At 56.0% G+C, this 23,664-nt stretch overlaps 5 protein-coding genes across 5 annotated transcripts; 3 read left to right on the forward strand and 2 right to left on the reverse strand.

The window, feature by feature from the left end:
- Positions 1–6,145: 6,145 nt before the first annotated feature.
- On the reverse strand, positions 6,146–8,452 carry SLS55_003751 (uncharacterized protein; the record flags this gene model as incomplete). The annotated part of the gene is made up of 2 exons (XM_066775218.1): positions 6,146–7,954; positions 8,129–8,452. The coding sequence occupies 2 exons, from the start codon at positions 8,450–8,452 to the stop codon at positions 6,146–6,148; spliced, it is 2,133 nt and encodes a 710-aa protein (XP_066635337.1).
- Positions 8,453–8,688: 236 nt separating this feature from the next.
- Positions 8,689–10,089, forward strand: ade1 (Bifunctional purine biosynthetic protein ADE1; the record flags this gene model as incomplete). The annotated part of the gene is made up of 3 exons (XM_066775219.1): positions 8,689–9,493; positions 9,559–9,843; positions 9,893–10,089. The coding sequence occupies 3 exons, from the start codon at positions 8,689–8,691 to the stop codon at positions 10,087–10,089; spliced, it is 1,287 nt and encodes a 428-aa protein (XP_066635338.1).
- A 2,799-nt stretch (positions 10,090–12,888) lies between these two features.
- Positions 12,889–16,033, reverse strand: APM4 (clathrin associated protein complex medium subunit; the record flags this gene model as incomplete). Its single annotated transcript, XM_066775220.1, has 8 exons — positions 12,889–13,770; positions 13,826–13,917; positions 14,004–14,338; positions 14,858–14,972; positions 15,025–15,394; positions 15,439–15,737; positions 15,795–15,823; positions 15,876–16,033. The coding sequence occupies 8 exons, from the start codon at positions 16,031–16,033 to the stop codon at positions 12,889–12,891; spliced, it is 2,280 nt and encodes a 759-aa protein (XP_066635339.1).
- Positions 16,034–16,291: 258 nt separating this feature from the next.
- On the forward strand, positions 16,292–18,097 carry ELP3 (Elongator subunit; the record flags this gene model as incomplete). Its single annotated transcript, XM_066775221.1, has 2 exons — positions 16,292–16,598; positions 16,656–18,097. The coding sequence occupies 2 exons, from the start codon at positions 16,292–16,294 to the stop codon at positions 18,095–18,097; spliced, it is 1,749 nt and encodes a 582-aa protein (XP_066635340.1).
- A 1,835-nt stretch (positions 18,098–19,932) lies between these two features.
- SLS55_003755 (uncharacterized protein) lies at positions 19,933–23,562 on the forward strand (the record flags this gene model as incomplete). Its single annotated transcript, XM_066775222.1, has 2 exons — positions 19,933–20,094; positions 20,761–23,562. The coding sequence occupies 2 exons, from the start codon at positions 19,933–19,935 to the stop codon at positions 23,560–23,562; spliced, it is 2,964 nt and encodes a 987-aa protein (XP_066635341.1).
- Positions 23,563–23,664: the final 102 nt, after the last annotated feature.

Consider the following 23,664-nt stretch of genomic DNA (forward strand, 5'->3'; position numbering starts at 1 on the left):
CTTTTGCGGCAACGCGGAGCTCCGGTGCTGCTGTTTGGGGCAAGAGGATTTTCGAGGGCGGCGGGCGCGCGCGGCGCTGATTGGGCGGCTGTCGGCGAGCTGTTCGGGCGACAGCTGGTCGGCCTACCTAGGAGGGCACACTGTGCCGCATGAAGCGCGTACTGCTATGCTAATGGGGGTGCTATAGCTTATTGCTACAGGGCTCGGTTCGCTCGGCTGTTGCTTCTTTGCGCGGCCATGATCCGACTCCGAAGCCGGTGCGACAGCGACGGGCCTTGCAATCGGATTCTTCGGCTGCGGGCTGCGGTTGCATGAGGTGCGGAAAAAAGCCGACAGGGTCAGCACGACTCATGTCGGCTCTCTTGCCGCCGCGAGAGAGCAGGCCTCACTCGTCCGGGCCGCTGGACGACACCATTGCACGCAGCACAAGCGAAGTCATCTCATTGGCAGATCACTCGCTTTCTGATGTTCACTCACACGCACCACGGTGGAGAGAGCAGAGAGGCCCTCGCTTACTGAGGGCAGGCAATCGCTGTCATCACGCTCGCACACCCCTCGCCCTGCCACCCGCCACGGCTCTGTCACTCTTGAAAGCGCGACGCTATTTCCTCTCGTCGCTGCCGAGTATTGTTTCCCCACGTTATATCCGCCGCAGCGATTGCGATGGCTGAGGAAGATGCACGTCGTCGCTGGCATCGGACGAAACCACGCTCCTGGTCCATCTTCACGACGCCGGACGGCGCGAGCAGCACGAAAGTCGCGGAAATTGAGCAAGATGGCCAACGCTCCGTACCTGGACGACGGGCTGACAAGCGGCGCGAGGGTGGGAGCCTCAGCATTGCCCGCGCCCAAGGAACCGTTCGTCTCGTCCAGGCCCAGTCGTAGTCATCGTATTACTACGAGATTATTATTCTCCGACCAAGCGACCCAATCTCACGAGCGAGCGCGTGGCTTCAGTCGAAAACACGGTACACTACGGCCTCTTAACGGCGCGGCGTGTCATGTCAACCGCCTGACAGGGTCCGCCGCTCTAGACCGGAGACCCTTTTTTGTGATATTTTGGTCCTTTCCACTCACTCTGCCTTGGCGTTGGAAGAGGCGCGTCGGCATCTAGCAGCCGGACCACGCGACATGCGCCGTAGATCCGTGGCTTGACGATGGCTTGAAGGAATGGAGGGGTGCGGAAGTTCGGCGCTTCTCCGTGAAGGATGGGGTCGCGGAAAAGGGGAGCATCAGGCCGCGCATTGCTTTTGAGGCGCGTGTTTGATCACCGAGATCCGCCGCGCCACACAGCAGCGCCAAACACCACACACACACACGTTCGAAAACGCCCGCCCTCTTCGGAACCAAAACACGCTGTGGAGATGTTTGGTTTCGTGCTGGAGGAGCCGCTTGTTTTCACCATGGCTGCTTCGCCCTCCTCACCGTCACGCTTTAAACCATCTCAGATGCTCTCAAACACTGATTCGAAACACGGGAAGCTTATCAGCTCAGATCACCCGTTCGTTCGTGGCTCAACACACACACCCCACTCGTCTGAAGGCCTCCATGACCGTTGACGTTTCTCCTAGATGGTTTGCTTTTAAGCTTCTTTTTTCCCTTTTTTTTCTTCTCCTAAATTCCTGAAACCCGTGCTGTCGCATCCCCTCCCCCGGTTTCAGCTAAAGAAGGGAGGGGGAGGGAAGAGGGGGGAAGGAGGAAAAGTTGGTTGGATGGCGGACGACGGACCTCGGGCGCGTTCGAAACGTGGGATGGGAGACGCAAGCCACGGCGGGCCCTCCCGAATACGTGCATAGCTCCATCATCTCTGGTTCCCTTGAACCCTCAGCTCGCGGAAGCGCTGCGCCATCCAACACGCCGCGTCCCACGCTAGAAAGAGACACCTCGCCATTTTCTTAGCCAGAACGGCCCTCGCTGCACGAAGCCGCCGTTGTTGTCTTTATTTCCACGAGAGAAACCCGTAGGTAGACGGTCCAAATCACTAACGCAGTCCGGCCTGGGGTGTCGTCCATCCTCATCACCACCATCACCGCCGCCGTCAACTTGTAGGAGCGCAACCACCGTGCGGTCTTTGCGCGCGCGGCATGTAGCGTCGACTTCTTTCTGCCCTCTTCCCTGTTGTCAACCGCTTACTTCCTTGTTCCCTTCCAACACTGTCGGCCTGAAGCTAAGCATTCCCAGCCCCGACTCGCTTTCCTTCGGCACGAGTGCTCCGAACAGACGCTACACCACGCTACACCACGCTACGCTACACCTTTCCCTCTCGTCATCTCAAAAGGGCCATCATCCGAGAAATTTCTCTGGCCGACCGCCGGCCTAAACTGCAACGGGCCTACGGCCGAACGTTGACCGCCCCGGTTTGGCGTTATCTATCGCTAGTTGTCAACCCGTGAGGAAAGGTTGGGTAAAAGAACGCACGAACGCAACGCACGCACGCACATTGACACACGTATGCATGCACGTACGCGCACTGTCACCCAGGGCGATTGAGTTTGTGATCCTTCGGGGATGCTACGCTGCTGCGCGACCAGGTTGTTGGTTATCTTTTGTTGACCTTGAGTGCGCCGTGCGTGCCGCCGTCCCGGAGCGTGGGCGCAGGAAGTGTGTATCTGGCAGGGTTTTGCCTGCTGTTTTCCTTCTCTCCATCTTTTTCCTGCCTGCCCTCTCTCCCCGGTGGAGTCTTGTGGATACCCCATCGTGTTTGGGGGAGGGAAAAAGTGGGAGGGGGGAAAAAGCCTTGACCGCCGTCAGATTCGTTGTCATCATCGTCGGTTCGTGTTGTTGTTGTTGTTGGCACCACAACACAATCCGTCAAGACCGGTTTCCCCCCATCATCCCACGCACGCAACCTAGCGCCGATCGCCGTGCTCGTTTGGCGTCCGCGTCTTAATTCGTTACATGAACAGAAGACCCTCCCCATCCTTCCCCGACAGGGCGGACGGGACTAGCATCTCTCGTTGGGACGGGAAGGAAGGGGAACGGGCGCGCGCGAAGGAATCGCAGGAAGAATTGGAGAGACGCGAACGGTCAGAAGGGGGGAAAAAAAAACAGCCTGGCTGCCTGCCACATGGCACACACGGCGGAGGAAGAAGAGTGAGGCGGTTTCAGCCCGGCAACCACATAGCTACAGCACCGTTCCTTCGGATACAAGGCCGCGCCCGTCGCGCCGTGCCGATCCTACTTCCGGATTTGTTGCGCGTGTGGGTGGGGGGACCTTGTTTCTTGTTATTTTGCTCCGCTCCGACGCATCGGCGATGCTGGGTGGGCTATCTGCTGCTAACTAAGCGGTTTGCGGCCGGAGCTGCTGCAGCTGGACGTGATGTGACGCAGGATTCTGGTGCTTGTGTCGCGCTATCGTGTTGGAGAATGACCGATAGATGTACTATGATCTAATTTTTTTTGTTTTTTGTTTGGTCTGGACTGTTGCTTCAGGCCGGCTGGATGGATGGATGCAAGGCTGCCTGCCGTGCTCTGCATCTGCTATACCCAATCGTACGGCTGCTGGATGTCCGTCACTTGCCTTTATTGCGTCACGTAAACAAATGATGAGGGTTTGCTTCCAAGCTATCTACATGTTCTCGGGCCTCTGCTTCTCGTGATTCCTCTCATACCGGGCGATTAAGCCGTCCGCTGCGGTATGCTAATATTTGTTGGTACTGTTTACTTGCACTTTTACATGATGGGCACAAAATCTTCTGCTCCGTAGGCGCAGTATGCCCTTTGGCACAGAAACGTCTTCTACATTGGTCCGAGTGTAGCTTCGGGACAAAGGCCGGTACGTCGAGGCTTACATAAAAAGAAGCTTTCCCGATCTACGCTTTTCGCGACCCTACCGGACAAGGGCTCACCGATTGGAAAGATCTCATATTGGCCCCGTATCAGGCTAGACAAGATGCTTGTGTACGTGTTTTTGTGGGGTATGGGAGTGCTGATGTGCATGGCCGCCCCGCCTTTCCACGTGAAGCTGACGGGCGGGCTGTCTATCTCAAACACACTTGCGTGCGGGTGCTCCTACTTTACTATTCTTGGATCGAGCTCTACATGTTTCCACTTTTGTGCTGCGCCCTCAGATGGCAAGTAAGCTGCTGATGGTAAGCAATGTGTCATCAGTACCGGCATCCATCCTCGCTCCTGATATCGATGCGAGGCAGGGTTGAACGGTAAGGCCATGTTCACCTTTCGGTGGGCGCTGTTTTCGTTTATTCAGGCTGCACATCTGTGCTTATTGCTGCTCACTGCTTGTTGTCCGCGTTGGTGTCACCGGGCAAGATTGGCTGTCATATGCAATGTTGATCTCGAGCTTCCCACGCGTCGAGACTTTGCACTCCGGTCCTCATGATGTGTACTGTTATACAAAGTGACGTAAAGGACACCATGTACACAGCAAATCCCGACATGGCTCAATCGGGCATCGCAAGACATGACTTTCTGGAAAAATGCAAAATTGTAATTTTATACTCCGTTGGTGCCCATTTCTTTTCTTGATCGAACTTCCCGCTGACCTGTGATTCTGTGCTGACCGATCCGCATGGGTAGACAAAGCGCCAGAAAGCCACGTGGAGCAGCGTAAGGGTTCTCATTTCCACTCCTTGCCTTCACATTTAAAGACTTGCTTTTAGATCCTCAAGTAAAATCGCGAAACAGTAGGAGCCGCATGACTCCGAAGAGTAATGATCACGAATTTTTAAACAAACTTGCCGCTTGCCGCCGCGGATCTCATCAGGGAACCGACTGGGATACGCAGTCACTTTGGCGTTGTGCAGACGAAGATCAACAGGTACCGAAGATGTTACTGATTGCTTTCCCGTCTTGGAAAGAGTGATAAGACTCATCCTTATTGTTTGATGTTGAGTCGCAGCAACCTCATGCGATGATGATGATGCCCATGGTGAAATATACGTTAGTATGCACCAACTGTTCATCATGCAGAATTCCTGAACGAGTATGACGAAGAGACCAAAGAAGCAATGCAAAATATGAAGTCATGAGCGGAGACCAAAGTAAGAACTCCGTACTCCATTGATTTGCAAAAGAGTAGCTTTGCGATCTGTGCAAAAAGACATAGCTGCTTGCACACAGATACCCAGAACCCTCTACATTTTAAACGCCCCAATATGCAGGGCACAGCCAACCGTCAAGTGACAGCCTCCACCGCCGCCCCTTCCCCCTTCCATACAACCACCCATCCTCAGCCTCCCGCCGCATCCCACAGCGAACAAACAGCCGCACAAGACAACATCCACACCTCAAGCACCGCCCTCTCTACCGGCCGAACCCAGCGATCCACACCACCGATCTCTCGGCGCCGCATCGCATCGCACCCGCTCCCAGCAAGACCCCGCTAACGGCCCTCCACAAAAAAGAAAAAAAGCCTTCACGACATCCGCTGCCCCTCCATCAAAGCGTCATGGATCCCGATCGTCGAATCGGTGCAGACTCCGATGCCAGTCAACCGGGGCAGATCAGAATTGCAGGAGGCTGGAAGAAAAAAAGAAAAAGAAAAGAAAAAATTGCGCGCGTTCTCCCATTACGAAGCGATATCGGCATCCCTTCTCGGGCAAAGATTGCCGCCGGGTCGCGGGGGGCATCATGGTACCTATTCCTGTGCATGGCAAAACGGAGATTAAAGGTGTGTGTGTGTGATGTCGGTGTGATGATGGTGAGATGGCATTCGCCGCTTGTGTGGAGGATGAAGGGAAAAGCCGCGGGATATAAAGGCGAGAGTGTGAGGTAAATCAGTGGCCATGGTGGAGTCCGTTACGGACGTGCAAGTAACGTCCGTAGAAGAAAAAGAGAAACGACGAGAGAACGCACTTGTTTCCATCAAGACAGATCTGCAGCAACTCATTAGCAAAGTCGCCGAGCACGCAAGTGAACATAAGCCGAGCAAAACGGGGAAGAAGTGAAGGAAGGGGGATTTCCAATTGCGATGCACACGCCCGACCACAGCGGACCGGCCGATCGGCCCAATCAAAAGCAAACGAAATATAACATGCTCTTTTGTCTACCCTATTCTAGCTCTGCCTGAGCTAATCGATCCCTCGCGATCTATCGTTTTCCATTTTACTCATGCCATATCGAAGGAAATCAAAGACCTGAAACCACTGAACAATCCATCGCACGTACCCAAACCTTTCTTCTTTCTCTAGTTCCAAGCCTGTTGCATGTTCTTGACCTCACAGCCCTCCTGGCCCTCTTCTCTCTTCACCAGCTCACCAACCACGAACACCTTCTCGCCAGCCTCCTCCAACGCCTTCGTCGCCTCAGCCACCTTGCTCTTGTCGACGACGCACACCATGCCGAGGCCGGTGTTGAACGCACGCGAGAACTCCCTATCTTCGACGCCGCCGGCCTGCTTGAGCCAGCGGAAAACGGGCGGGACGGGGTAGGCGGAGGCGTCGACGACGGCCTGGAGGTGGTTGGGCAGCATGCGCGGAATGTTCTCGAGCAGGCCCCCGCCTGTGATGTGCGCCATGCCCTTGAGCAGGCCTTGCCGCGCCGCGGCTAGGAGCGGGCGGACGTAGATGCGGGTGGGGGTGAGAAGGGCGACGCCGACGGGCTCGCCGGACTCGCTCCAAGGCGCGGGCGAGTGGAAGGAGAGGCCGGCGCGCTCGACGATCTTGCGGATGAGGGAGAAGCCGTTGGAGTGCGGGCCGCTGGAGGCGAGGCCGATGAGGACGTCGCCCTCGGCCATGGAGGCGGTGTTGGGGAGGATGGGCTGGTTGCGGGCGAGGGCGCCGATGGCGGCACCACCGGCGTCGTACTCGCCGGCGGAGTAGAGGCCAGGCATCTCGGCCGTCTCACCGCCAACGAGAGTGCAGTTGGACTGCTTGCAGCCTTCGGCAACACCGTGGACGAAGGCGGCAGCAGCATCGACGTCAAGCTTGCTGCACGCGTAGTAGTCGAGGAACATGAGCGGCTCGGCACCCTGGACCACAAGGTCGTTGACGTTCATAGCGACGAGGTCGATACCCACGGTGTCATGCTTGCCCATCTCGAATGCAATCTTGACCTTTGTGCCAATACCATCGATGGCGCCGACAAGGATGGGTGCCTCCTTGTAGCCAGCAGCTGCAAGGTCGAAAGTGCCGCCGAAACCACCAATGTCAGCATCCGCGCCTGCTCTGCGCGTCGACTTGACCGAGGCCTTGATGCGTTGGACGAGCTCATTTCCGGCATCGATGCTCACACCAGCAGAAGCATAGGTCATTGCCTCTTGCTGGGCAGGAGTTTCCCGGGTGACAGTGGTACCATCCTCAGCGGGCTCAAGGAGTTTCCAGATGCAAGTGATGTTTTCTTTCTTGAACTCCTCGATCAGGTGATTGGCAATGCCCTCGAAGTTGTGCGTGGCCAATGCAAGGATGGTAGGACCAGCACCAGACAGGCAGATGCCAAGGAGACCGGGGTGCGACTTGGGAGTGACAGATTGAAGGATCTCGGTGAGACCGGGAATAAGAGTCTTGCGGTAGGGCTGATGGACCTTGTCCTGCATACCCTCGTAGATCATGCCAGGATCGGGAGGAGATTCGCCCAGGGCAGTGGTCAGGAGAGCTATTCTCTGCAGGTTGAAGACCATGTCGGCACGGCTGTACTTGTCGGGCAGAACACCTCTCGCCTTGGCCGTCGAGACCTCGAACTGAGGGATGATGGTGATGCACTTGATCTCCTTAGCCCACTTGAACTTCTTGTAGTGACCAATGTTGAGCGGCGGGTACGGAGGCTGCAGGCCAGTATCGACACCACCAGCAGGCTCGGGCAGCACCTCAGCCAACGGGATTTCCTTGCGGGCCATATCGGCAGGGTCCAGCTCGTTCAGGTAGGTACCAACGAAACCACCATACAGAGCGGCGGCGACGTTGTCCGGATGTCTTTCGATCATGAGACAGTAGTCCAGCATTCTGGCCTTGGACAGCCCCAGGTTTCCGACCTCATTTCCGAGATTCACACCAGCAACCTAGACAAGTATCAGCCGGTACATTGTGTGTAGATGTCTTGCCGCCGCCAATGCCCCGCCTGAACTCTGGAGTGCACGGCGCTGATCATACGATGTAGATACATCCCCTTGCACTCGCCAGGTTCAGGCTGAACACAGCTCCCAGCAAGGTCGCGCGTTTCAGGCGAGTCCTACCACTGCGGCGCCACTGCTTCCCAAGCCCCTGCCCAGGGGAATTGGGTTCTTGATGTGTACATGTGTGCTGGGGAATTTTCGCTGGCCGTGGCACTTGAGGACGTAGAGGGCGACGCGGGTGACGAGGTTGACATCGGGGTTGAGGCTGACTTCCTCCTCGCCCTCGCCTTCGTAGGTGATGCGGCAGGCGAGCGAGTTGAGCTGCTCGGCGGAGGGGTCGGGCTTGACGTGCAGCTCGAGATAGACGGAGAGGGCGAGGCCGATGACGTCGAAGCCAGGGCCAATGTTGGCGGACGAGCAGGGCACCTTGATAACGCACGCCATGGCTGCGGAGGGCTCGCTGGATACCGCTTTCTCGGGACTGAGAAGGGTCTTTTGGGAGGTTTGTGTGCGAGGGCTGCGGTGGTTCGAGGGAGAGTCACCGTCGCGGGCGGCCGCTCAGCCCTACGGAAAAGTTCCCAGGCCTGCCCCGCAATCGGCCCTGGTCCACCAAAATCTCAAGCCCGCCGCCGCGGGGCAGACCGAGAACCAAGCATCAACACGAACCCCCAGACTCCGCAATGGCCGATCTCCGTGTCCTCATCGTTGGCAATGGCGGCAGAGAGCACGCCCTGGCCTGGAAGCTCTCCCATTCGCCCAGCGTTGCCCGCATCTTCGTCGCTCCCGGCAACGGCGGTACCGCCGCCCTCCCCAGGACGCAGAACGTCGAGTCCGTCAACGCTGAAGACTACCCGGCTCTCGTCAAGTTCGCCGTCGAAAACCTAGTTGACCTTGTCATCCCCGGCCCCGAGGCCCCGCTTGTCGGCGGCATTGTCGATGTCTTCAACAAGCAAGCTCCCCTGATCAAGTGCTTCGGTCCCACCGCTGCCGCGGCCCGCATGGAGGGCAGCAAGACCTTCTCCAAGGACTTCATGGCCCGCCACAACATCCCCACCGCCGCCTTCAAGAACTTCACTTCCTACGAGCCCGCCCGGGCCTACCTCGACAGTGTCTCGCACCCCGTTGTCATCAAGGCTTCCGGCCTCGCTGCTGGCAAGGGCGTCATCATTCCCACCACCAAGGAGGAGGGACACCAGGCGCTGAAGGACATTATGTTGGACCGCGAGTTTGGCTCTGCTGGTGACGAGGTCGTCATCGAGGAGTTCCTCGAGGGTGATGAGCTTAGCATCCTGACATTCTGTGACGGCCGTACCATCCAGAGCCTGCCTCCGGCTCAGGACCACAAGCGTATCTTTGACGGCGATCAGGGCCCCAATACTGGCGGCATGGGCACCTACTCTCCTACGCGCATCGCGCCTAAGGAAATTGTGGATAAGATTAACAAGGAGGTGTTGCAGCCCACCGTCGACGGCATGCAGGCTGAGGGTATGTTCTGCCTTGATTCGGTATGAGTGCTCCAGGTTGCGAGCTGCTAACAACTGCCGTCGTAGGCTACCCCATGATTGGCTGCCTGTTTACCGGCCTTATGATGACCAAGAATGGTCCCAAGGTGCTGGAGTACAACGTCCGCTTCGGTGATCCCGAGACCCAGTCTCTGCTGCCGCTGATGGACAGCGACCTTGCTGAGCTTATGATTGCCTGTGTTGACGGCAGGGTGGGCGGCTTTGATCTCAAGGTGGGAGAGAAGAGTGCTGCGACTGTCGTCGTGGCCGCCGGTGGCTACCCTGGCTCGTACAAGAAGGGCACCGAGATGCAGCTCGACCCTGTTCCGAATGGTGGGTGATTCTATGCGGATGGACTCCGTCATGGGCTAACTCGTTGCAGATATCGTTCACTTCCATGCCGGTACCACGCTGAAGGATGGTGTGTTCCGGACTTCCGGTGGCCGTGTCATTGCATCGACAGCATGGGCACCCACGCTCGAGGAGGCTGTCCAGAAGGCCTACAAGGGAGTTGAGAGCATCCACTTCGAAGGCATGCAGTACCGTAAGGACATTGCGGGCCGCGCACTGAAGAAATAAGCGCGCGACTAGGTAAGTCGGATGCACATTGCAGGAACGTGGATATGATCATGAATACAAAAGTCAGGAGACAAAAGAAAGGTACGTGGATCGGTTACGATATAATTGGGAGATCCAAAAATAGAATGCCAGGCCTGGCAGAAAATGCTGCTATTGGTAGATTTGCAGAGCTCCGAAAGAGTTGTACGGCTCGAGCAGTCGACATAGAGTCTCATGCCAAAATGAATGGTACAAAAGCTATTATTGCTGCCATCTCGTGAAAGCTCTCAGTGCTTGACGGAGCGCTGTCAGGCCGACATCATCTCATTAAATATGCAACATGACGAGCACTTCAATTCCCGACGTGAGGTCAAAACACCGCACGGTATTCTGCGTAGCACCCCACGGTCAGCAGGACGTGTCATAGGCCCCTTCAATCCCGTCGAAGGCGTCCGGGCGGAACATCGTCACCACCGAGCGCGCGGCCAGAAGCTCGAAGGATTGCGTTGCGTCGCAGCCCGCCGCCGCCAAGAACGCAGGCCGCCTCATCAACCAACTTCAACCTCCCAGACACCCCGTCGTCACACACCCTCTGACCCGCCTCCGCCCGTGTCCTACGCATCAACGGCCTTCCTCCTCCGCGCAGCAGCCGTTGACTACACGCCTGTTGCATCACCCGCCTGCCGCCCATTGCAGCAACGACCGCCGCCGCAGTCTCCTCCGCGACCGCAGCCGACCTCGCCGAAAGCGAAAGCTCCAGCCAGCACCCAACCCACCTTTGACGAAAGGCATCATCGCCCACCGCCGCCATCATGAAGCCCGTCGTCTCCGCCCTCAACGCATGGACATGGTACGCCGCGCCTCTCCTCCGCATGCGCTCGTCATCGCCCTGCTGCTCCGCCGGCTGAGCGAGCACAAGCGCCGCTTTGGCTTGGCTGGGAGCTATGAACACCGGACTAGGCTGACTCTTGATGGGATTCCGGTTGAACAGCATCGTCGTATCCGTCTTCGCCATCGTCATCCTCTCGGTTATCGGATCGTTGTTCAAGGTGCGTTTTAATATGGACCTGTCGTCATGTGCCTGGCACTAGCTTCCTGGACCGCTGGCGTGCATCGCGCACCCCGAGGCTACAACTCGAGCCTGGGCCCTCGGCTCCATCGACATGATGGTCATCAGGAGGCGACGGAGATGCTGCGTATGGCGGTAGTGCAATAGTCGATGCGCCGCGGACGGATGGCGTGGAGCAACGCAGAGCTGTCCGCCACGGAGCTGAAAGCGTGTGCTCCCGCTACCACGCTGCGCGGCATTGCCCCCGCATCGCAACAATCCCTCCGCTTCCAACAATCCCCGCCGCGGCCGTGTAGAAAGCATTCCCACCTCGCCTCCGACCCGTCCAGTCATGCACAAGACGAAAAGCAAAAGCTAACGCCCCGGTTCCTTAGTCCAACAACCACATCATGATGGGATCGACCGAAGACCCGGAGGACGGCAAGGCCGTCGCGGGAGCCGTCTTCGGAGCCGTCGCCGTCTACGCTGTACGTATCACACACTCTTTTCCCCTTCCCAACCTGGAATAATCGACGGTGCTTCGAACAATTGCGGGGAAACTGACGCCGTTCTACAGGTCTTCCTGATATTCTGCGCGGGCCAAGCCTTCCTGCACGTGCGCGAGAGCAGGCGCGGCGCCATCGCGCTCTCGTAGAAGAACCGATCCGTTTTTCATTCGGCCCTCCACCCCCGTAATTCGACTACCACCCTCCTTCCTAAGCGCATTTCAATAAATCGACAGCCGATGTACGGAGAGGAGAAGTCACGAGAATCCGACAATGAAGGGGGTGATGGGGGGGAAGCCTTTGATTTTATATGGGGAGGATAGTCACGAAGAGGGACCGGACGGGCGATGAAAGGAGTAGTGGGGCAGAGGAGGCACGTTATGACGACACCTGCATTCCACAACCCTCTCAAAGGCCAATACACGGTCACTATTGCGAAGGGGAGGGGGGGAAAAAGGGAAAAACAGACACGATCTTATACAAACAACAACCACATTTCCATGTCGCTCTCCCTCGTTGTCTCTTGACAACTTTCACGTTGTCAGCTCGTGGATGAGCGAGGGGGGCCAATGGAGATTGTATGTTGTGGACATTCTGGCGTTCCCTTTTTGCAGGACATCTCGCAAGCACGATAGTTTTTGCCTTTTTTTCTTGTTAGCTTGGGTTGGTTCAGACTCTTTTTTGGCGCAGAACGGAATCCTGTTCCTTCTTTGTTTATTGGCTTGAAGATGGGGTGGGAGGGAGGGCTCGGGCGTAATCGTCTTAGAGAAAAAGAATTCTCTCTGGGAGGGTAATTCTTTCAGCACGGCAAAGTCTCATATGAAAGTGTTCGAATAGGAGAGAAAGTTGTTAAAAGGCCCTGAGATGCGAAAGGTGTGAAATTGAAAGTGTCACTGCACGTTTTCGGAAAGTTATACTTGACCGTTAATTATTACCTTTCATTCATACTAGCTCCGGGTATCACCCTTCGTTCCATAGAACAAAAGTACGCGCGAGCGTCTCTGCGTGAGACGAGAAAACTGAACTGGATGTGGGAGAAGAACAAAAACACACAAGTCCCCAGAAAAGAGAAAAATAAAACACCAACCCAATGCAAGCCTGGAGGGGTCTTGTGATATCATCCCAACCATGCAAACGACATAAAAGTGAGTTCAGGCTCCAGGCTCCCCCTTCCTAAACGCCAAGACCTGCCCAGGATTGCCCCTCATCCTTTCCCATGACGTTATGTGTGGTCTTCGCCTCTTTACATGTCCGCCTCTTGCCTACCTAGAATCTGATCTCGTAATTTCCAGCGCGCGTCATGTACCGGACCCACTTGACGCTGCTGTAATTGCTCTTCTCGAAGACCTTGAGGTAGCGGACGAGCAAGCCGGAGCTGGTGAACATGAGCAGGGAGAAGTTCAGGCTGAGCGGGGGCCTGCTCCAGGCCTTCTGGTTGGTCATGCTGGTGAGGGTGGCCTCGGCGCTGAGGACGTACTCGCTCTGGCCGGTGAAGCGGGGGATCTTCCAGACGATGTTGTTGTGCTCGGGCTCGTACTTGGCCTTGCCCTGGCTGGTGCGGGACGAGATGCTGGCGGTGTTGAGCGGGGTGGGGATGCGGACGACGACGTTGGTGGCGAAGAGCTTGGAGCCGTAGTTGGCGCGGATGGCGATGCTGTACTCGACCTTGGTCTTGCCCACCTCGTTGACGATGGCGTGCACCTTGAACGGCAGGTTGACGTTCTCCGTCGCGCGGTAGCGCATCAGCTCGAACTCGCCGTCGGGCGGCACGAAGCTGATGATGCGGTCCGTGTCGAACTTGCCCAGCTTCACGCACTGGTGGAACTGGCAGTCTTCGAGCGTGACGGAGCCCGCGGCCGCCCGCGTCGCCTTGGTGCCCGCCCGGTTGCCCGACGGCGCCGACAGGCTGTCCTCGCCCAGCGTCAGCCGGTCGTTGAGTCCGAACTTGCATTCCGGCGTTCCCGAGAGGTAGGCGCGCATGACGATCTGTCCGTTGACGTCGGCGCGGAGGACGGTGCCCGTCGCGGACATGAGTAGGTTCACGTCCTCGATGACGTCCACGAAGGCCTCGTTCTTGCGGTACTTGATGTCTGCCCTTCGCCAGGAGAGCGCTCCGGTGGCCTGCATTGTGATCTTGGACGAGTCCTCCTGCAAAACTGCTGTCAGCCGAGCGTTCCAGTTTCCATCCTGACATTGCGCGCACCATTGCCCGCTCCGACTTGACACCCTCGGTCGTGATGTACATCTTGAGCGTCTCCGTTTCCGTATTCTGCGGGTATCCGAAGTCGAGGATCTCTGCTCTCGTCAGCCCCGCCTTATAATGCCGCCGTTGCTGTTGTCGAGCCCAACAAGCGGAGTATATTTCTCAGGGTCTAGCGTACCATCGAGCAGCTCGTAGACTAGCACGAAGTTATTCTTGACGGCCTCCTCGTCGAACTTGCCGAAGTAGGCCTTGCCCAGGCCGACCAGGCGGTACAGGAACTCGAACACGAGTGCGGCGTTGGCATTGCTCTTGGTAACGGCGACGATGTAGATGTTCTCGTGTTTCACGTGGCTGAATGTCGTCGAGCCGAGCGTGAGGATGGGCGAGCGCACCTGCGCATTGCTGATCACCTGGATGCGGAAGACATCGGCGAGGCGCGGGCGGCAGTCGTTGCGAAAGGCGCGGAAGATGAGGTTCTCGCCCTTTTGGTTGAAGATGAGAATGCCGGACAGCCTGCGGAGAAGGGCCAGGAGAAATTAGCTGTGGGCGCGATTGCGCGCGGCGGCGAAGAGGGCGACACACATTTTCACGGACCGCGGCGACAGAAACAGAGCGAGGATGGAGGGATGTTGGGTAGGAGGAACGATCGAGGGGTGATGGTGATTACAATAATCCGGGGCGGAGCAGCTCGGAGCAGGGATCACCGCGGATCCCACAACTGCACCCGCCCGCCCAGCCGCCGTCGAGCTCAAGCTTCGGCACGCTCACGCAGCGTCATCGCCTGCATCTCAGCCAATTCGCAGTTCCTGCTTGCGGGTATTCGGTTTATGAGTGCCAGAACCGCCCTGTTGCCGCCAATCTAAAATAACTGTACAACAGCGAGCAAATCGCCGCCGGAGATGATGCAGGTACATCCGCTAGAAATTCCAAGCTCTGATCCGGCATTAAACAAATATCAACCCAGCCTCCCCACCACACCCTTCTTTTTCCATCTCGTCCGCGTAAGTTTATATCAGGTCGCGCCTGACGAACTCGGCGTGCAGAGACTTGCCAAGAGCAGCAGGACTCCGCTCAACGATGACACCGGCACCCTCGAGAGCGGTGATCTTGGAGTTGGCGTCGCCCTTGCCGCCGCTGACGATAGCACCTGGATTTGGTCAGCAACGATGCAATTAAGCTCAGCAAAGGGGATGACATACCGGCGTGACCCATGCGCCTGCCCGGGGGCGCAGAGATACCAGCGATGAAGCTGACAACGGGCTTGTTGGACGTGTTGTTGGCCTTGAGGAAGTCCGCGGCATCCTCCTCCGCGCTGCCACCGATCTCACCGATCATGATAATACCGTCCGTCTCCTCGTCCTTCAGGAAGATGTCGAGGCAGTCGATGAAGCTGGTACCGGAGAAGGGGTCACCGCCAATGCCGACGACGAGGGACTGGCCAAGGCCGGTCTGGGTCGTCTGGTTGACGGCCTCGTAGGTCAGGGTACCCGAACGCGAGACGATACCAACGCGGCCGCGCTTGTGGATGAAGCCGGGCATGATGCCGATCTTGCATTGTTCCTGCTCCAGCTATCAGATACACGTACCCCAAGCCAGAGGTGGGGGATAATTACCGGGGCAATGATACCAGGGCAGTTGGGGCCGAGCATGCGGGTCTTGTTCTGGGTCTTGAGCATGTCGGTGATGCGGACCATGTCGTGCTGCGGGATACCCTCGGTGATAGTCACGACAAGGGGAACCTCGGCAGCGATGGCCTCCTCGATACTGGCGGCAGCAAGCGGCGGGGGAACGAAGATGGCCGAGGCATCGGCGCCCGTGGTCTTGCGGGCCTCCTCAACGCTGGCGAAGACAGGCTTGCCCAGGTGCTCGGTGCCGGCCTTCTTGGGGTTGGTGCCGCCAACGACGTTCGTGCCTTAATTTCCTTTATCAACGTGTTGCGTGCGCGAGTTTCGGGGCGGGAGTTGCATACCGTACTCGATAGCCTGCTGGGCGTGGAAACTGCGGGCGAATTAGCGTCGCGTCGCTCCAGGGCGGAAAGGGGCGCACGTACGTTCCCTGCCTGCCAGTGAAGCCCTGGAACAGAACCTTGGTGTCCTTGTTGATGCGCAGGTTGATGTTGGTGGAGGCATAGGGCGAGGCGGTGGAGTAGGCCTGCCTGCGGGCAGCGGCGGACAGAGCCGCTTGGACGGGACGGCGGAAAGCCTGCATGGTGAGATATGCGAGAGGGGAGAGAGGGGAGATGGAAAAGACGGGGGTGTTTGGTGTGGTTGCTGGGTTCAAACAGCTGCGACGCGGAGGTGTTGCAAGCGCAGGGACCGATTGGAGGTTTTCATCGGCCGCCCAGAATCCGATGACCATCCCGCCGCCGCCCACATGCACATGCCCGCCATGCCCATGTCATAAGCTCCACCTCCGCAACCCAAGCACAAGACCCCAAGATCTCAGGCGATCAGTCATCAGCCCACCATGGCGACCACCACCATGACCGAGGCCATCCCCAAGGGCCGTCGGCTTCCCAAAAATGTCAAGCTGCCGCCGGAAAACGAGCGCTACATGCGCGCCTGCGCAGACATTGCCAGTGCACTCATCCAGGACTACGAGGCCTCGCTGGATGGCTCCAAACCCAAGAAGGATATCAACCTCAATGCGCTTCGCGGCCAGATGGCCAAGAAGCACTACCTGAGCACCCAGCCGCCACTCACGGCTATCATCGCCGCCGTACCAGAGCACTACAAAAAATATATTTTACCAAAATTAATAGCAAAACCGATCCGTATGTCACACCATAGTGTTTGTTTCCGCAGTCTTAATTCTGACTGAGGCGCTGCAGGCACATCATCCGGAATCGCCGTGGTGGCGGTTATGTGCAAGCCCCACCGCTGTCCTCACATCTCCTACACCGGCAACATCTGCGTTTACTGCCCGGGCGGCCCCGATTCCGACTTCGAATACTCAACCCAGTCATACACCGGCTATGAGCCTACCTCCATGCGCGCTATCCGCGCACGGTACGATCCCTACGAGCAGGCGCGCGGCAGAGTCGACCAGATCAAGGCGTTGGGACACAGTGTGGACAAAGTCGAGTACATTATCATGGGCGGAACCTTCATGTCGTTGCCCGAGAGCTACCGCGACGAATTCATCTCCCAGCTGCATAATGCGCTGAGCGGGTACCAGACTACCAACGTGGACGAGGCCGTGATGGCGGGCGAGATGAGCAACGTCAAGTGCGTGGGTATCACAATCGAGACCCGGCCAGACTACTGCTTGGACCAGCACCTGAGCGCCATGCTGCGGTATGGATGCACGCGTCTGGAAGTCGGCGTCCAGAGCCTGTACGAGGACGTCGCGCGCGACACCAACCGCGGCCACACGGTCGCCGCGGTGGCGGAGACATTCAAGCTGGCCAAGGACGCCGGCTTCAAGGTCGTCTCGCACATGATGCCGGACCTGCCCAACGTCGGCATGGAGCGCGACCTGGACCAGTTCCGCGAGTACTTCGAGAACCCCGACTTCCGCACCGACGGCCTGAAGATCTACCCCACGCTCGTCATCCGCGGCACCGGCCTCTACGAGCTGTGGCGGACGGGCCGCTACAAGAACTATACGCCCAACGCGCTGATCGACCTCGTCGCCCGCATCCTCGCCCTCGTCCCGCCGTGGACCCGCATCTACCGCGTCCAGCGCGACATCCCCATGCCGCTCGTCACCGCCGGCGTCGAGAACGGCAACCTGCGCGAGCTGGCCCTCGCCCGCATGAAGGACTTCGGCACCAGCTGCCGCGACGTGCGCACCCGCGAGGTCGGCATCAACGAGGTCAAGAACAAGATCCGGCCCAGCCAGGTCGAGCTCGTGCGCAGAGACTACGTCGCCAACGGCGGCTGGGAGACGTTCTTGGCGTACGAGGACCCGAAGCAGGACATCCTGATCGGTCTGCTGCGTCTGAGGAAGCTGAGCAAGACGCACAACTTCCGCCCGGAGCTGACGGGGCAGCCTACGAGTATGGTTCGTGAGCTTCATGTCTATGGGACGGCGGTGCCGATGCACGGTCGTGACCCCAAGAAGTTCCAGCACCAGGGCTTTGGTACTCTTCTGATGGAGGAGGCGGAGAGGATCGCGAGGGAGGAGCATGGTAGTAAGAAGATCAGTGTTATCTCCGGTGTGGGTGTGCGGGATTACTACCGGAAGCTTGGATACTGGTTGGACAACGGCATTTACATGTCCAAATGGCTCGACCAGGATGGGGATGATGACAGCAGTGACGAAGAGTAAAGACGAATAGCTTCCGAAGGGGTGGCGTTGGATGCATTTATAGGCGTTTTGGGCGGTATGCGCCAGGAAAATCGACCGCATGGACTTGGAACACCAAAGATATTGGAAATAGAGACAGAGTCTTCGACCTCTGGAGGTATGTACATGACGTTCTTGCAACAACACGACTGAAAGTGCCATGTGGGAGGCATCCAATTGGGAGGTTGGTGAGCAATTCCAGCAGTTGGAGATACTAAGAATCTAGTATCCGAAAACAGGAATGATCCGGAAAAAGGTTCCAACTGCTCATGACAGTTGATCTCGTTGAGTCCGTAGGGAGTGACAACGGCAAAAAGCAATGCCATGACCATAACGCGCAGCGATAATCTCCTAATAAAATGTGAGTGTTCGCCTCGCTTTCATTCGGCGCACAGCACTGGACTGATTTGTTTTCCTTTACATTTAAGCCTGTGTAAATTTGGTTTCTGGTCTACAGAACCCTGACGATTGCGAGGGGTACTTGGATGTAGTGAGCGTAGTCGACCATTCCACTCGGGCACAGTAAAATTCTCTGCCTGAAATTCTTTTATTGTTCGCCTAATATCCCCGTGTAATAGGGGCATGCATACGAATTCGCCGCCCAGGACACTGCAGCATATACCGACCGGGGGGCTCTTTGCCAATCAAGAACGATAGATTTGTGCCACCTATCATTGCTTCCGATCATCTGGCGCTGACTCCCGTGACGCCGCAGGGCGAAAAGCAATTTGTGACTGCAGCCTTGCGACACGGTCTCCGCTGCTGCCTTGACGTCGGCCTCGACATGTCCTGACAACTTCAACCTCACCAGATATTCCTCGAACAAAGAGGCCTTATCGCTAGCCTATGTGAGCCACTTCCAGCAAGAGGTTCCATGCGAAAGCGTGGCTGGTGCAGGCACTGGCCGAGATGGCTGCGGAAACAGCCCTCACGTACAGGCTCCAGGGCATACCCCGCGCTTACGACAGGGACAATGTTCAAGTCCTGGTATCCCGCCTACTGAGTGTTGACAAAAGCAAAGTTCTCGTACGGTCACTTGCACAGCATCCATTGAAGGACGACTCGAAGACCGCTACACTGTCCCTACTCGAAACGCCCGCGGCAATTGCCTCAAAACAGCAGATCGGTGCATGGTCATTTCGAGAACCAGACCACAACATCGCAGGACGTTTCGTTGATCTCACTCTGGACACTCACTTTCACGGCTTCACACCATTGCACCACGTGGAAGATGATCAATGCAATACCGAGTAAGTATACCGAAGTCTTTCGAAATGCTTGAGTAGATGACTAATCATTGATCATTCAGCCTGATCACACTCTCTGGCCTCAATGGTCATGCTTTCGGCTCGTTCAAAGCCAAAGGACTTGATTTTATGTGGATTCGGGATTCCTTGCCCACGCACTTTCCGAATTGCAGAATTTTCATCTACGGGTATGACACAAGCATGATACAAAGCGCCTCTCATCAATCTATTCTTGATCTCGGATCGCAGTTAGCGTCCAGTCTCCGAGGTCTCGTTTCAGCTACAACCAAAGCCTCCAAATCGGATAGATCTTTGATCCTCCTCGGCCACAGTCTTGGCGGACTTGTGGTTGAACAGGTGAGTCAACTCATTTAATAAAGTCTTGGGGTCACTTTTGAGTAGGGGGTTCGTTCATGCGAGAGATTGCTGACAAGAGTTCAGGCAATTGTTGAACTGTCTACACACGCTTTCGGTCTACGGCTAGGGAACGAGCGCATTCTTCAGAGTGTCAAATGCATACTGCTTTTTGGGGTCCCCCAAAAGGGTATGTCTGTTGAAGCTCTGATCACCATGGTCAAGGAACAGCCAAACAGAGATCTCGTTGCAAGCCTTGGAGTGGATTCTGCCTTCCTGCAGCTCCAGCAAGAGAACTTCCGCAAAGCGCGCCTTACCATGAAACAGACCTCTGTTGTTGCATTCTTCGAGACCCAAGAGACGCCTACGGTACAAAATGTAAGCTCGACCCCTGAGTTGGCCTCCAAAAGTCTAAATACACTGCAGCTATCTGGAAGGTGGGAGACCACCGGTCCAGCAAAACTCCTCGTTACGAAAACGTCGGCTACCTCGATGAGTGACACTTCCGTCGCAATCAATCGCAATCACTCGGAGATAGTGAAGTTCCAGCCAAATGATGCAGACTATGACCGCGTACTCTCGGAGATCCAGCTTTGGGGAGAGGGAAACAAACAAAAACAACCAGACACAGAAACAAAACCACCAACGAGCGAGGAGATTGAGGCTCTCCAATCTATCGGCTTTCCCGAGCAACATTGGCGACGTGATGAACTCTGTCCTGGAGAAGATACATGCGAATGGCTTACGCGCAACACAACTTTTCAGAACTGGAACGACTGGTCCCGCGACCCACAAGAGGCCGAACTTCGGCGACTGTGTATTCGGGGACACCCTGGATCGGGGAAATCAACACTGATGAAGCACACCTGGGAATATCTCAACCGCCACCTTCCCGCCTTCGTGACCCTAGTGTCCTTCTTCTTCCATGCTCGTGGGGTTTCTCTGCAACACAGCCAGATGGGCTTCCTTCGCTCAGTTCTTCACCAATTAGCTTTTCGTCTGCCCCAAGTCCGCTCCAGTTTCATGTGCTGTTACGATGAAAAGCGCATGGCCACAACGAGTTTACAATGGAAGGAAAGCGAGCTACAAGAGCTTATCCAGAATGCACTGGCTTCCTGTGCCGATCCCTTGTGTATCTTGGTCGATGCACTGGATGAGGCTGGTAAGCAAACGGCAGTGGATCTAGTCAAGTGGTTTGGGAGATTGACCAAAGTACCAAACATCCGGATAATATTCTCGTGCCGATATTACCCAATTCTCCCCACTATCAGCAAGCTCGCTATTTCCATGGAAGATGAGAACGCGGAAGATATCGACAGGATCGTCGGCACTGAGCTTCGCAGCGAGTTCAACGAGAATGAGGCACAAATTTTGGAGAACGACATTATTCAGAAAGCGAACGGGATGTTCCAATGGGCCACACTCGTCACGAACTCAGTGGTAGAGACGTACCGTGAAACAGGTCAATCTCTAGACGCCCTTCGCGACATGATCGGACGCTTACCGCCGGATTTGCATGCACTATACGACTCTCTTCTCGGCACTCTCCAAGGATCGGAGAAGAATCAAGCGATAAAACTTTTGAACTGGATCTTGTTCGCTGTGGCGCACCTCGAATTGCATGACCTTCAGCATGCTCTTGTCATTGACACGAATACGACTGCTGGATCCGTGTCGGAAATTCCAAAAAGTCCACTGTTCGTGGATGTGAGTCGGGCTGTGAAAACACTTTCGCGAGGTCTCGCCGAAGTCAAGGGACACGACGATCGCGTAACCGTACAGTTCATTCATCAGTCCGTCCTGGATTACCTGAAAGCAGACGGTCTTGCGAAACTTATTGGAGTCGGAAAACGAAGCGAGGCTTTTGGCTACGCTCACTTTCAACTGTCCCGCTCATGCATTCGGTATCTAATGATGGAAGACCTTGTGGATGCCATCAATGACCTCGAGCATGACCCAGATACCGGAATGAAACGACTTCTTGAGGAATTTCCATTAGCAGGCTACGCGCGTTGTTTTTGGGTCTTTCACACCATCATTGCCGAGATCTATGAATATGACCAACAAGATCTTCTGGAAATTCTGCCGTGGATACGAGAAGATAAAATACCCTTTCATTTTACCGTTGGCCGGGGTCATATTAACGACGACAATGAGATCTACTCACTCATAGTAGAAGGGCGTCTTAAATCCGATGCGTTGCCTGCGAAAAGGAAAAATGGCCCGCCCGACATACAAGATACAAACTACTTTAACCTCATAAACGCATGGGATAATTGCTTTCTCTTCAGAGACCGGAAACCATTCAACCTCTTTGCGCTTGCCGGCATCCGTTGCGTATGGAAGCAGTTACTAGCAGAGTTCGAGGAAGATGATCGCACTCTTCACCGCGGTGTTCCCCAAGATTTTCCGGGGACTTTAGAGGTTAGCTGTTGTGACCCGGGTCTCGAACATGGAAGTCCTCCTCAAGTAAGGGGTTTCGAAGAGCCGTCTCCTCTTCTGTGTCTTCTTCTGGGCAACCTGGACATAAAGCTTGAAGAGATTCCTGGAAGGCTTATCGATGCTTGCATCAATGACTGGTACCATGTTACGCCGCTTTTTTGCGCGGTTGCAATGGAGCGCGGGGACCTTGTCGGCGCATTCATTAATGCAGGGGCCAGCATTGACCCTTCCTGCGATGATTTTACTGGGTACTCTCTCTCTGCTTACGAGAACGCTATTGTGGTCGAGAACGTGGGTATCATTCGTCAGATGATCGATGCATATGGGAAAGGTCCTCCTACTGATCATGCTGAATCAGCACTACATTTTGCAATCCATGAAGGGAAAAATGTTGCGATCACCATGTTGATCGAGCACTGCTCCAATCGATACACAGCAGAGGAGTTCATCAATTTCTGGAGCGACGAACATAAAGAAACCCCACTACTCGCGGCTCTGAGAAAACGAAATTTGAAAGTCTGCCAAAAGCTGATCGGCGCTGGAGCAGACGTCGAAACCTCAGGAGACGGGCGTTCGCTCCTTCTTCACTGTGTGCAACAAGGTTTTGCTGGAGGGGTGTCACTGCTGTTGGAAAATGGAGCTGATCCCAACCGCGGATGGCCGATGCCTTTGATGGAAGCTATGTCGAGATCAGACAAAGATGTCATCAAACTTCTTCTCGAGGACCCCCGGACAGATCCGAACCGTACCGATACCAAAGCGCTTGCGGCGATTATGCGTATGTTACTTGAGGCTTACGAAAGGGGCCATAATGAGGCGGGTGTAGTAGAAATGGCCAAATTCTGTGTCTCCCCAGGAATATCTGACCTAGAAACCAAGGACGAACGGGGGGAGACCCTGCTTTCGAAAGCCGTAACTACTATGCATCCCGAAGTTGTCGACATCCTTCTCGCCGATGAACAAGCCGATCCCAACACGCGTGGCACTTGTGGCTGGACACCCTTGATGAAGTCCGCTTTTATGGGCTACCGGACCACGACGCAACTTCTTCTCTCCTGCGCCAACATCGAGATAGAAGCTCAAGATTGTTGGGGGAAGACAGCTCTATATTACGCTGTGATAAAGAGCAAGATGGCTTGTGCAAACCTCATTCTGCGCCATTCAAAGGCTGACCTTCTATCCTCGAAGGTTATGCTGTCTTCTGAGTGCTTCGAGGCTGCTAAGCAGGGAGAAGAAGATTTCTTGGCTCACCTCTCAGACCTGCGACCCTCGTGGCTCGGCCAATCCCTTGCGTCAGAGATCTACACTCGAGCGCGCAATGAGAACCAAGGCCGTATCATTCGACGCTTAGAGGAAGCAGGCTTTGTGCTACAGGAAGATGTTGTTATGACAGGTGCTCCTTGAGCAAAGCGCATCAAACCCTCCGATCTTCTGTAAACGCTTCAAGCATCCCGTGGTCAACGCGAAGGACATGAATGGTCTGAGCAGGGGATACGATCTACAAGT

Source organism: Diplodia seriata (genome assembly GCF_021436955.1).
Source record: "Diplodia seriata strain FDS-637 chromosome Unknown scaffold_3, whole genome shotgun sequence".
Lineage (NCBI taxonomy): Eukaryota > Fungi > Ascomycota > Dothideomycetes > Botryosphaeriales > Botryosphaeriaceae > Diplodia > Diplodia seriata.